Source organism: Sapajus apella, unplaced genomic scaffold (assembly GCF_009761245.1).
Source record: "Sapajus apella isolate SASKATOON/1434 unplaced genomic scaffold, GSC_monkey_1.0 scaffold3, whole genome shotgun sequence".
NCBI classification, from domain to species: Eukaryota; Metazoa; Chordata; class Mammalia; order Primates; family Cebidae; genus Sapajus; species Sapajus apella.
In genome coordinates, this window is record NW_022436943.1 from 63,229,920 (window position 1) to 63,243,661 (window position 13,742).

The 13,742-nt window shown below is 47.1% G+C and overlaps 1 protein-coding gene and 1 pseudogene across 4 annotated transcripts in view; one reads left to right on the top strand and one right to left on the bottom strand.

Annotated features, from left to right (window-relative positions):
* Positions 1–13,742, bottom strand: part of TRAPPC9 (trafficking protein particle complex 9) — a 701,893-nt gene that overhangs the window by 677,010 nt on the left and 11,141 nt on the right. For 3 of the 4 annotated variants that reach the window (XM_032246659.1, XM_032246663.1, XM_032246652.1), the window contains exon 2: positions 11,982–12,575. In XM_032246659.1, coding sequence (XP_032102550.1) covers positions 11,982–12,565 — 584 coding nt within the window. In that variant the 5' untranslated portion in view covers positions 12,566–12,575. Of the gene's footprint in view, positions 1–8,546; positions 8,566–11,981; positions 12,576–13,742 lie in introns of those variants that run through there. The other variant, XM_032246671.1, reaches the window with a different exon arrangement.
* Positions 11,121–11,211, top strand: LOC116536280 (annotated as a pseudogene).

Consider the following 13,742-nt stretch of genomic DNA (forward strand, 5'->3'; position numbering starts at 1 on the left):
CCACTGCAAACCTTTCACAGGATCCTCAATTCAGTCCTAGGGAGAGGCATGCTGTCCACAGCGAGCCCCTCCTACCATGGCCCTGGCCTCCCCTCCTACCCCTGTGCCCTTGCCCTCCACAGACAACCTTGCTACAATGCCGGAGTCCCCCCAGTCTCAGGCTCTGTCTGCCTCACAACTTCTACTCTCTTTTAGGCTCATCTCAATAACTGGTTTCTCAAGGAAGCCTTCTTGCCTTCAGCCTCTGCATTTTGGGTTAAGTGTCCTTGATGTGTTTCTAGAACATTCTTACTTTTTTCAATTTTTTTTTTATTTTTTTATTTTTAGAGACAAGGTCTTGTTCTGCTGCCCAGGCTGGAGTGCAGTGGCATGATCACAGCTCACTGCAACCTCCAACTCCTGGGCTCAAGCAATCCTCCCAGCTCAGCCTCCCCAGTAACTGGGACCACAGGTGTGCACCACAATACCTGGCTATTTTTTTTTTTTCTTTTTTTTTGTAGAGATAGGGTCTCCTTATGTTGCTCAAGCTGGTCTTGAACTCCTGGGCTCAAGTGATCCTCCTGCCTCAGCCTCCCAAAGAGCTGGGATTACAAACATGAGCCACCGTGCCCAGCCAGCTCTTACTCTCAAAGGTAGACAGTGTTTTTCTCACTTCCTTGGTATGTTATCCTATTACAAGTGGGAAAAAGATTCGGTATCCAAATGGACATTTTCCTCCTCCAATAACGTAACTGTCAACTCTTAATACATAAATAAGTTTACAAATACTACTGTATATTGGCTTAATATATTTTATATTTGACTCAAAACAACAAAACTTTACTCCTAACCAATTAGAAAAAGATTTGCTTTTTAAAGCATCCTAAAGAAGTAAATTAGGCCAGGCATGGTGACTCACACCTGTAATACCAGCACTCTGAGAGGCCAAGGCAGGAGGATCACTTAAGACTAGGACTTCAAGACAGCTGGACAACAGAGCAAGACACTATGTCTCTACAAAGGCTCAGGTGATCCTCCCACCTCAGCCTCCCAAGTAAGTGGGACTACACGCACACAACCCCTTGCTCAGCTAATATTTATATTTTTTTGTAGAGACAGGGTCTCGCCATGTTGCCCAGGTTGGTCTGGAACTCCTGGGCCCAAGCAATCCACCTACCTCAGCCTCCCACAGTGCTAGATTTACAGGCGTTAGCCACCATGCCCAGCCTACAAAAATTTTTCTAAATCAGCTGGGCATGGTGGCTCACACCTGTAGTCCCAGCTCCCCAGGAGGTAGAGGCAGGAAGATTGCTTGAGCCCTGGAGTGCATGACTGCAGTGCGCCATGATTATGTCACTGCTCTCTAGTCTGGGCAACAGACCACACTCTCGTCTCTTAAGAAAAGAAAGAAGTAAATTATTACATCTTCACATGAACTTCACAAAAATGTGCACCTGTTGTAGCAAAATATAACTCACAAAATTTCAAAAATATTTTTCTTTCTTTTTTTTTTTGAGACAGAGTCTCCTGCTCTTGCCCAGGCTGGAGTGCAGTGGCACGATCTCAGCTCACTGCACCCTCCGCCTCCCAGGCTCAAGCGATTCTCCTGCCTCAGCCTCCTGAGTAGCTAGGATTACAGGCACACACCACCGCAACCAGCTAATCTTTGTATTTTTAGTAGAGATGGAGTTTCACCATGTTGGTCACACGGGTCTCGAACTCCTGACCTCATGATCCACCCGCCTCAGCCTCTCAAAGCGCTGGGATGACAGGTCTGAGCCTGGCCAAAAAAGTATTTTTCTAGTAGCATCTTCTAAATTAAATAAATAACTTGTTTTTAAAAATATAAACATTATGATAAACAATTTGTTTTGAAAACATAGGACTTTTACAAAAAGAAGTCATATAAATACTCTTATAGTTTTTCATGTTAAAGTCATGATTCAATAAAACCATACAAATATCCTAAATTGTATAAAAACAGAATACGCCAGGTGTGGTGGTTCATGCCTATAATCTTGGTGACTCATGAGGCTGGCATAAGAGAATTCCTTGAGGACAGGAGTCCAAGAGCAGCCTGAGCAACACAGGAAGACCCTGTCTCTATAATAATTCTAAATATTAGCCAGGCCTGCAGTCCTAGCTACCCAGGAGGCTAAGGCAGGAGGATCCCTTGAGCCCAAGAGTTCAGGGCTGCAATGAGCTATGGTGGTGCTATTGCAGAGCCTGGGTGACAAACGAGACTCTATTTCAAAAAAAAAAGAAAGAAAGAAACTGGAATTAAGAATTGCTAGAAAAATTCATAAGAATCTGATAATCTTCTAATCCATAACGCTCTAAAAGCAATAAATTATAGGCAGAAACCTGACAGTCTCAGCTGATAAAAGGAGATGCATCCTTTCTGGAAGTTGCACAAAAGCACCTCTTACATAGCGTCAAACACTGTAACAGAGGCACTCAAATTGTACTTCCTTTCTGCACTTTAATTAAAATTTAATCAAAGATATAGGCTATATTATTTTAGTGGCTCTTAATCAGATTAAAGAATAAAATGTTTAATATGTTAGTGATTTTGGTACTATTTATATAGCTTACAGAAGACAAGAGCTTGGTATTCTAGTCCAAAAAACAATTTATCTGAAAAGAAATCTCTATATTCACATCCAAAGAAAAGCTAAAGCTGCTCAACAACAACAGCGTGCAATTAAAATCCCAGGGAACCCGGGAAAGAGAATTTCTTTTGCAGGGTCAGGGATGGTATGACATAGTTTAAGAAGTCTCTGTATACTTAAATAATGGCGACAGCCCATAATTTTGCACCACAACATTTTGGGGTGGGGAGTTTTTTGACTATGTGCGTGATGTAAATGCAGTAAATATACTAAAAGGTGCCCACGTGGTAGGGCTACAGTGCCAAGGCAGACAACCCTAAGATGCATGAGTGGCTGGGCACAGCAGCTCATGCCGGAATCTCGGCACTCTGGGAGGCTGAGGCAGGCAGATCATTTGAACCTAGTTCGAGATAAAACTGCCCAACGTAGCAAAACCCTATCTCACTAAAAATACAAACATTAGGCTGGCACAGTGGCTCACACCTGCAATCCCAGCACTTTGGGAGGCCGAGGTGGGCACATCACCTGAGGTTGAGAGTTCAAGACCAGGCTGGCCAGCACGGTGAAACCCCATCTCTACTAAAAATACAAAATTAACCAGGCTTGGTGGCACATTCCTGTAATCCCAGGTACTCGGGAGGCTGAGGCAGGAATATTGCTTGAATTCAGGAGGCAGAGGTTGCAGTGAGGTGAGAGCACACCACTGCACTCCAGCCTGGGGGACAAGAATGAGACTCTGTCTCAAAAAAAAAAAAAAATTAGCTGAGTGGGGTGGCGCGCACCTGTAATCCCAGGTACTCGGGACGCTGGAGGCACAAGAATGGCCTGAGCCTAGGAAGTAGAGGTTGTATTGAACCAAGATCATGCCACTGTACTCCAGCCTGGGTAAATAAGACCCTGTCTTAAAAAAAAAAAAAAAAAAAAAAAAAAAAAAAAAAGATACAAGAGAGCTCTAAACATAAAGTTTAAAAAAAAGGCAGATTTGCTACTCAGTTTCAGATGCTTTATGGGCCATCAGCTGATAACTGCATCTTACCTAATGAAAAAGTAAAAACAAATTGTTAGTGTTAATTTCTTCCATCTGAACTTTTTCATGTTAAAGTCTGAATATTAAAACATCACTCTATAAAGAAAGAGCAAGAGACCAGACATGGTGGCTCACACCTGTAATCCCAGCAGATCACACAGCACACCTATAATCCCAGGCAAATTGCCTGAGCTCAGGAATTCAAGACTAGCCTGGGCAATGTGTAAAATTCTGTCTCTACAAAAACATATAAAAAAATTTAACCACATGCGATGCTGCATGCCTATAATCCCAGCTACTCAGGAGGCTGAGGTGAGAGGATCACTTGAGCCCAGGGGGCTGAGGTTGCAGTGAGCCGAGATCATGCCACTGCACTCCCGCCTGGGCAACAGAGCCAAACCCCATCGCAAAAAAAAAAAAAGAAAACAAAATAGAGAGAACTGAAAAGTTTTAATTAAAAGCCGAGACGTGTCAACGTTTTATTTTGCATATGCGCATTATCTGCAACCATGTTAATGTAAAGCAAAATGAAAAAACCATCTCCCTGGGACCTAAAACACTTTGACACTATCTGCCTATCAAGGAAGACTGAGCTCTGTGAAATGAATCTGTGGCACTTAAGCAAGAAGTTCTTTTGACAATTTTTCTGAAAGGCTCCAAAACTGATTTACTTTAGTGTTCCGAGTATGAGGAAGGTAACAGAATTAGTAGAGACAACATGCCTTTTATTTAAAGTCTGAAGAACCTGGGTTTGAATCCTGCTGCTTCATCACCAGCTGGGTGATGCTGGTCTCATTATTTAACCCCTGAGAATGCTTCCGCTCAGCAAACTGGGCCTGTCACCATCTGCCTCAGGTGGCATCAATGCAACGTAAATGACACAGGTAGGAGGATGGCTAACTGCTGTCTGACATACAGTCACACTCATTTCCCCGCTTCTCCCCTTTTGAACTTGGATTACTCGGGTAGTCAGGTTGAAGCCTCTGATGATAGACTGTCTTATTAGTCCTCATAGCCACTCAACATAGTGACCTACACTTAGAAGCATCAAAAAAGAACTGCCTCCGGCCAGGCGCAGTGACTCAGGCCTGTTATCCTAGCACTTTGGGAGGCCAAGGCAGGTGGATTGTCTGAGCTCAAGAATTCGAGACCAGGCCGCATAACATGGCAAAACCCCATCTCTACTTAAAAAAAATATAAAAATTAGCCAGGCATGCTGGTACACACCTGTAGTCCTGGCTACTCGGGAGGCTGAGGCAGGAGAACTGCTTGGACCTGGGAGCCAGAGGTTGCAGTGAGCTGAGAACATGCCACTGCACTCCAGCCTGGGCAACAGAGTGAGACTCCATCTCAAAAAAAAGAAAAAACCGCTTCCTCGATAGTAACTAGCAATGTTCATAAGGGTTTTTGGGTTTGCTTTTTTATTGTCTTTTGTTTTAAAAAGAGCTATTCCAGAACTATCCAAAGTCTCTCCCCCAGTTCTCTGGCACCTCTCTCCTCAGATGCCCTTCCTGATCTGCCCTTCTGGGTCCATGGGAAAGAGTCTATTCAGCTGTGACTCCATCCTGCTGCCAGGACGGAAAAGGATAAGGGCAAATCTGGCCACATCATTCCCTTCGGATTTCTTTAGTAGCAGCCCCACCCCTAGCACTTTTAGGATAAATGGCAGCTGCACCTAAAACCCCAAACTCCATGGAATAATATACAAAACCCCAGCCAGGAGCAGTGGCTCACGGTTATAATCCCAACACTTTGGGAAGCTGAAGCAGGTGGATCACCCAAGGTCAGGCATTCAAGACCAGCCTGGCCAACATGGCAAGACCCCATCTAAAACACAAAATTACAAAATTAGTGGGGTGTGGTGGCAATGCCTGTAATCTCAGCTACTCAGGAGGCAAGGCTGGAGAATCACTTGAACCAGGGTGGTGGAGGTTGCAGTGAGCTGAGATTGCACCACTGCATTCCAGCCTGGGCAACAAGAACGAAACTCCATCTCAGACAAAAAAAAAAAAAAAACAGGATCTGGGCTGTCCTCAGTCTCCGGGTCACAGCGAGCACCCAGGGGTCAGCCCGGGGCCTTCCTCCTGCCTCCATCTGCATTCTCCCTCGCTCAGCTCATCCACATTCAGGGTTTTACACATGGGCTACCTACTGCCAACACTCAAGTGTCTCTCTAGTCACCTCCTGAGCTCCAGACTCACATCCGCTTGCCCCTTTAATCTCTCCGTTTGAATGCCCAACAGGCATCTCAAAAACACTCCCCGCAAGGCCCTCCCAGTTCTCCCCTTTGTAAGAAACAGCCCACCATGTACCCTGTTGTTCGAGTCACACTCTCAGACAGACTTCTCCTTTCTGACCATCATCTTTTCCCCATATCTGTCTCTAAAGTCCCCAACACCTAGCACAGCACACGGCAAGCTTCCCTGTAAACGTGTGCTGAGTCACCTCTAGAGGGCACCTGCTAACAAGGGAGGTCTCTCCTGGCACAGTTCACTTAGGAAAGGTGCTTGCTTCTCATGCAGGATGCGGAGAGGACAGCCCAGGACAAGGACTCAAAACTCTTGTGGTCTGAACTCTGGCTTGCGGTCCAGGAGAGTACCTGGGTTGTGGACTCAGAGACACAGCTGCCGGGAGAGCAGAAGAGGAAGGAGCCCAGGCCAGGCTGTCCCCATTGATCCTGGGAGCCAGTGGCGGCAGGAAAGGCCCACAGCCCAGGATAAACCAGCCACCACCGGATCCTTGCCCTGCATTTTCCAAGCTGCACAGCTACGACTTCCTGTACTTATTACATTCATGTCTCTTCTGTTTCGCCACCCTAGAATGTGATGAAATCTTCCAGAAAGCCCAGCCTGTCTCAACTGAGACAAAGCAAATGAAGAATAAAATGTTTGTACTTGGACCAGAGCACTGAGAAAGAAACAAGGCCCCTGGGCAGTGCAGTGGTGGCAGCAGGTCACAGAGCAGGAGCCTTTCCCTGCAGGGGATGAAACCACAGGGGACTAGGCCAGCCAGAGTGTCCTGCAGGGCTGCCCTTGGTGTTGGAGGTTCTCAATTGGTAATGTAAATGAATGATGTGCCACCAGTGACAGATGTTAGCTTCAACAAATGCAGACACAGGCTGGGCACGGTGGCTCGTGCCTATAATCCCAGCACTTTGGGACCAAAGCAGGCAGATCACTTGAGGTCAGGAGTTAGAGACCAGCCTGGCCAAAATGCTGAAACACTAAAAATACAAAAATTAGCCAGGCATGGTGGTGCGTGCCTATAATCCCAGCTCCTCAAGAGGCTGAGGCAGGAGAATCGCTCCATCCCAGGAAGCAGAGGTTATAGTAAGCCGGGATCACACCACTGCACTCCAGCCTGGGCGACAGAATGAGACTCTGTCTCAAAAAAGAAAGAAAAAAAGAAAGGAGTGGAGAGGAGGGGAGGGGAGGGGAGGGGAGGGGAGGGGAGGGAAGAGGAGAAACACAGGCCGCCGCAGCGGCTCATGCCTGTAATCCCAGCACTTTGGGAGGCCGAGGTGGGGGGATCAGCTGAGGTCAGGAGTTTGAGACGAGCCTGGCCAAAATGGCAAAACCTCATCTCTACTAAAAATATAAAAATTAGCTGGGCATCTTGGCAGACACCCGTAATCCCAGCTACTTGTGAGGCTGAGGCAAGAGAATGGCTAAACCCAGGGGGCAGAGGTTGCAGTGAGCCGAGATCATGCCACTGCACTCCAGCCTAGGCGACAGAGCAAGACTCCATCTAAAGATAAAATAAAATGAAAATGCAGACACAGCTATGTCTTACCTACATGAGGTTAAATGGAAAGTCTGGGGCAGGTAAGAGCCCATACAATAGCTATGGGTGAACTGCTTCTCTGCCTCTGACTGCTCACTGGCAGAAGCAAAAAGGAAACAGTGGTCACTGATTCAGGTCCTGTGTCTACATGATCCAAGTGAACTAGAAGGCCATATTTCCCTGATACTTAAACAAATTGCCCTTGCCCTCATAGGGAGGGGAGAAGATTGGTATGGGTTTTATTTTATTTTATTTATTTATTTACTTATTTTTGAGACAAAGTTTCGCTCTTGTCGCCCAGGCTAGAGTGCAATGGCATGATCTTGGCTCACTGCAACTTCTCCCTCTGGATTCAACCAATTCTCCTGCCTCAGCCTGTAGAGTGGGTGAGACTAGAGGTACACACCACCATGCCCGGCTAATTTTTGTATCTTTAGTAGAGACGGGGTTTCACCATGTTGGCCAGGCTGGTCTTGAACTCCTGACCTCAGGTGATCCACTCGCCTTGGCCTTCCAAATGCTGGGATTACAGGTGTGAGCCACCGCACCTGGCCTGGTATGGGTTTTAGAATGGCCTATGTGTCCTTTATTGTGGAAAGTCGCTGAGGTGAAGGAAACAGGGAAATGGCATGCTCAATGCAGAAGCAAAAGAAAAGACAGGCAGCCTCACCCTCCCGCAGCTCCCCTGGTGGCCAGCACACTCCAGCCAACGCTCCTTGCCTTCATGCACGGCCCACAGCCACAGCTGGGAATGACATGCTGCTCAAAAGTGCAGGATCAAGCATGGCGCTGCAGCCTTGGACCTCCACAGTTAAGAGATCCCATGAAAATCCCTCTACAGCTGCCTAAATCAATTAGCAATTCACTTCCTCAAAACAAACAAACAAAGTATACTGGTTCATATGTCACTAAATGCTACAGATGGAACGAGATCCCCCAGAGCAAGTATTTTAGCAAACACCAAACGCCAATGGGTTACATGCTAAATAAAGCTAAAATTAAAAAACATATTCAAAAAAATGAAAAGACTGTCCGGTTCACACATGGATTTAGGCAGCAGCGCTTGTTTTTTAAAGCAGTGGAGGCTATGAGAAGGTAGCACACAGGGAAATCCGGCTATTTGTAATGCAATGTTCACAGCCTACCTTTTCAGACCCAACAACACACTCACAGGGCAGTATGACAGAAAAAAGAAAAAGAAAAAGAAAAGAAAGAGGAACAAGCAAAAATTAGAAACATATAAGAACAGAAATAATTTTGATAGCTACAACACTACATGGACAAGAACTGACCATGGGTTTTCATAAGAGGCATGTGTGAGCTTTTAAGTAAAATGCACCTGCACATCGTGTCCGGGGAAGTCAGGACCTGAAGTTCAAATCATCTGTCAGGGGCCTCTCAGTATGGTCGATGTGTCAAACCAAACCTTACATCTGGACATTTCCTATTGACTTACAAAATACTATCTCATTTCAGGTCGGACACTTTCTCGCTCCTCCCAAGAGTTGCAGGGGAGAGCATGGCTCTGTTCCTGCACCAAATCATTGCTTCAAAAATTCGACAACCGGCCGGGCACAGTGGCACATGCCTGTAATCCAGCACTCTGGGAGGCCGAGGCAGACGAATCACTTGAGGCCAGGAGTTTGAGACCAGCCTGGCCAACATGGTGAAACCACGTTTCTACTAAAAATACAAAAAGTAGCCAGGTGTGGTGGTGCGCACCTGCAGTCCCAGCTACTCAGGAGGCTGAGGCAGGAGAATTGCTTGAATCCAGGAGGTGGAAGTTGCAATGAGCCGAGATGGCACCACTGTACTCCAGCCTGGGCAACAGAGCAAGATACCATCTCAAAAAAAAAAAAAAATTAGAGAACCATGGAGAAACAAAGGCAACAACAGGTTACCCGTCACGAGAGAAGGATGTATGTGATTTGAGTTCACTGGTGTCATTATCTCACTGAAGTTCAAATACTAACTGATGTCTAATTGCGGTTGTCCCACTAGCGTGAGCAAGCAACTTTAATTGCCACTGTATTTTCAGTGCCTGGAGCCATGCCTGGCACATGAAGCCCCTCAACCAACACTTGTCAATCATTATCCACTATGTGTGAGGCACTGCGTTCCAGCACACTCTTATTCCTGCAGAGTGGGGAGCCCAGGTTTCAAGACAAAAAAGACCTGGCATTCAAAGGTGGCTCTGCAACCTTACAGCCAAGAAGTGGGTGACTGAAAAATGTCACTGGTGCCCATGAGGCAAAGGAGGAAGGCAAAAATCAAGGGGTCAGAGCGGGGTTCTGGACCCATGCTGCCTATGAGCTTTCACCCTTCACCCCTTCTCTGTAAAGCAGGGGCATGCCACTCCTTACTGACCTCGAAGGTGGCCGCCAAGTGGTGCACACCATACAGCACCACCTTATCAGGGATGTCTCCGCAGGTGCCTGCTGGCCGGACAGCAGTGTGCGCTCTTCAAAAGGCACAGGAGACGCAGCAGAAGGCCACGAGATGAGGTGGAAAGGCCCTGGGCCTCAGAGACAGACCTGGTGCTTACATCAGCTCTGCTGCTCGCTGGCTGCCCAGGCCTCTAAACCTTGCTGCCTCGGGCCCATATCAGCCACCACAGCAACCCCGTTTGGATGGATCGCAGGGCCGCCTGAGGACTCAATACAGAGCGGGTCTAGGGCACAGCGACCCCGCTGAGATCACAGGGCCGCGTAAGGAGTCAATACAGAGCAGCTCTACAACATGCCTTTCCCTTTCCTTAAGCCACATATGCACATTTGGATGAAGAAATGAAAATCCTTTCCTTCCAGAGCCTACAAAGCACCACAGGCAGGTGTGACTGAGGTTACTCTATGCTTCCAACACTGAGGCCTGGACTCAGTCTGTCTGTCAATTCTGTGATCATTTCTCCTCAGACTGACCGACAACCAGAAAGAAAGATACCACCTGACCTTAGATAAATTTAAGAAACATGCTGAGCATCTACTTTGCAGCAGGCACTATGGCACCATGCACATTACATCACGGACTCCTCACCTATGGCTCATCAGCCAATCCTACACAGGAGGAAGGAGAGCCCTGCCCAAGCCAGGAGGCTGGTGAGTGACACCTCACTCTCCCTGGCAAATGAGGACGCCCTCTTGGCAAACAGTTGCTGCCTAAGCTTGCATCTCATCCAGCACTGCCAAAAAGCCACTGTGGCCAGGACAGGGCAGTGAGCAGAGAGTGGAAGTCCGTGGCAAAGAAGACCTCATCAGTGATTCGGATTTGAAATAAAGTTTTTGACTTCATAACAGGCAAGATGGGAAACTGACATTTTCCTGCTCTATCCAACACTCCCTGTGCACAGAGAGAATTAGCATTCTTTCCATTTGTGTAACGGAGCTGTTTAGGAGCTCCCTGGTGGTATTTCTGGCGTCCTGATGCCCATGCTTGGCTGCTCTGTAAGTGAGGAATTTGACGCTGTGGCCATCAGGAAAGAAAATGTAGCCACACACACAGGGTGCCAGGCCTGGGAATCAGGAGACGTGGGCTCCACTCTAGCTCAGCTAGGATCTGGGCCTTGCCTCTCCAGATTCACCCTCTCATCTATGAACCAAAGGGATGAGACTGACTAAGTGTTCCAACTGTGCTCTAGCACAGTGTTGTCCAACAGAAATAAAACGCAAGCCACGTAAGTTAATTTCAGTTTCTAGTTGCCACATTTTTAAAAGTAAAAATCAATCGCTTCTCGGCCTTTTGGCTAAGATCAAGTGTAAAAGTAAAAATCAAATAGTCAATACTGATTTTTAAAATATAGTTTATTTAACCTATGATATGTAAAATACTATCATTTCAACATGTAGTCTATATAAAACCAAGAAAGTTGGCCAGGCACGGTGGCTCACACCTGTAATTCCAACACTTTGGGAGGCTAAGACAGGTGGATCACTTGAAGCCAGGAGTTCAAGACCAGCCTGGCCAACACGGCAAGACCCTGTCTGTACTAAAGATACAAAACTTAGCCGGGTGTGGTGCTGCACACCTGTAGTCCCAGCTACTCAGGAGGCCGAGGCATGAGAATCACGTGAACCCTAAAGGCAGAAGTTGCAGTGAGCTGAGATCACACCAGTGCACTCCAGCCTGAGCGACAGAGACTCTGTCTCAAAAAAAAAAAAAAAAAAATTAGCAAGAAAGTTTACTTTTTCAGAAGTAAGTCTCAAAATCTGGCATGGCTTTTACTCAGAGCCCATCTCAACTCAAACTAACCTGGTGTCTAGTACCCAAAAGCCACAACTGGCTGTAGCTGCTATATAGGACGGAGCTCCAGGAGTCCCAAGAGGGGACCCCCAGTAAAAAAGGGGAGTGTACAAGACAACTCCAAAAGACTCCCCCAAACCAAAGCCTGTCTCTGTCTTTAAAAGTCACTGGTTTTTGTTTGGTTGGTTTTTTAGCAGCACTCAAACAGATCCTGACACAAAGTCATTAGTTCTAGAAACCAATGGACACCACCTTTCCACTTGTTGATGCAACAAAACTCTGCCATGTGCTTTCCCCTTCTGATGTAGGGAAGCCAAGGGGCCTGGGTCTCTAGGTAAACTTACCTGCTGTCTGTGTCCAGTCCTACAAAGTCCTTTTTCTCAAACGGGACACAGAGAAGGGGGATCTTATCCCCAGACTTGTCTGTGGCTCTGTCCAGACGCTTGGACTCCAGCACAATGAACAGGGACTCAATGAAGTCCTCGATTCTCTTCTCCACCGTCTGGCAGTCTTCGTAGTTGGGGTAGAAGGCCACATCAGTGCGTGCCTGCTCGGCGATCTCCCCCTGCAGCCCGAAGACAAAGAGCCGGGAGTCGTACAGCGTGGAGCCATAGATCTCCTTCTGCACATGGAACTTCTCGAAGGTCTGCGGCCAATCCTTGGTTGAGAAGCAGTCTGTGATGGTGATGAGGCCCACGACTTTGCGGTGGGTCTGGAAGTCACCCCACTCGTTGTTCTCGGGTGGGTAGTGGTGCCGGTAGCGGATGTACAGGACTCGCTGGGAGTCCCGCACGCTGATCTGACTCACAGAGCAAATCCTCTTATAGATCCTGAAGAAGTTCTCCTCAGAGACGATGCCCACAGGCTGGACCACCACGAGCAGCGTCTGGTGGTCCTCAGCACACTGCATGTAGTCAGGGACACTCATTTTGAAGTCCCTGTTCAGAGAGAAGAAATGAGGCTTTGAGATGCAGAGTCCCAAGTGCTGAGAGCCCACTCTGGGAGGCAGTGAATCCGACATTCACTACCTGGAGGCCGGGTAAGCCCCAAGGAAAGCCATGCCGTCAACAGTTCTTAGGGCTCTACACGTGACTGTCACGGCTCTGATGATAATGCTGTAACTGTTGACCTCAGTCCCTTAGCCTCAGCTTGGAGCTTCTGCAGAAATGGGGCTGCTTCTTGTCTTCCTATTCCCACCATCTAACCAGGAGTAGTAATAGTCAGTGCTCAAAAATGTCTGTTGAGTGAATGAATAAACACATGTGTAATTGCTCCCCTATCCCCTGAACAGGATATAATGAAAAAAAAAAACCACCATGCAATCAGATCTGGATTTGAATTCCAAGCTCCCTGAAACTCCTCAGCTACAAAATAACGGTGATAGGAGACCCTGCTTGGCCAGGCGCAGTGGTTCACAACTGTAATCCTAGTACCTTGGAAGACCGAGGCAGGCAGATCACTTGAGGTCAGGAGTTCAAGACCAGCCTCATCAACATGGTGAAACTCCACCTGTACTAAAAATACAAAACTTATCCAGGTGTAGTGGCATGTGCCTGTAATTGCAGCTACCAGGGAGGCTGAGGCAGGAGAATCGCTGGAACCCAGGAGGCGGAAGCTGCAGTGAGCCGAGATCACGCCACTGCACTCCAGCCTGGGTGACAGAGTGAGGCTCTGTCTCAAAAAAAAAAAAAAAAAAAGAATTACAAGAAAAAGAACTTGCTTTATAAAACTGTATCTAGATTAAGAAGGTTGTGGATGTAAAGGGCCTAGTATTGTGCCTAAAAAAAGAGAGATTACACAAATACACCACGACTCCTCTATAAACGGGAGAGCTGCCATAACCTCCCTGAGCCAATTTTGTCAAATATAAAAAGAAAACGTTATTACCTGATTCCCAGAGCTGTGAAAAAATTAAATTAGATGACCCACATGGAGGAATCTGGCTCATAGGAGATCCTCAATAGATGTTTGTTGAAGGGATTAGTGAACAAACAAACAAATGAACAATTCAGTAAATGCAGGCCCCAGCCCACAGATGGTCATGATGGAAATCCCACTGCCTGGAAGTCAGGGATGACATTCAACTCCCAGCTCTACGCTGGGTG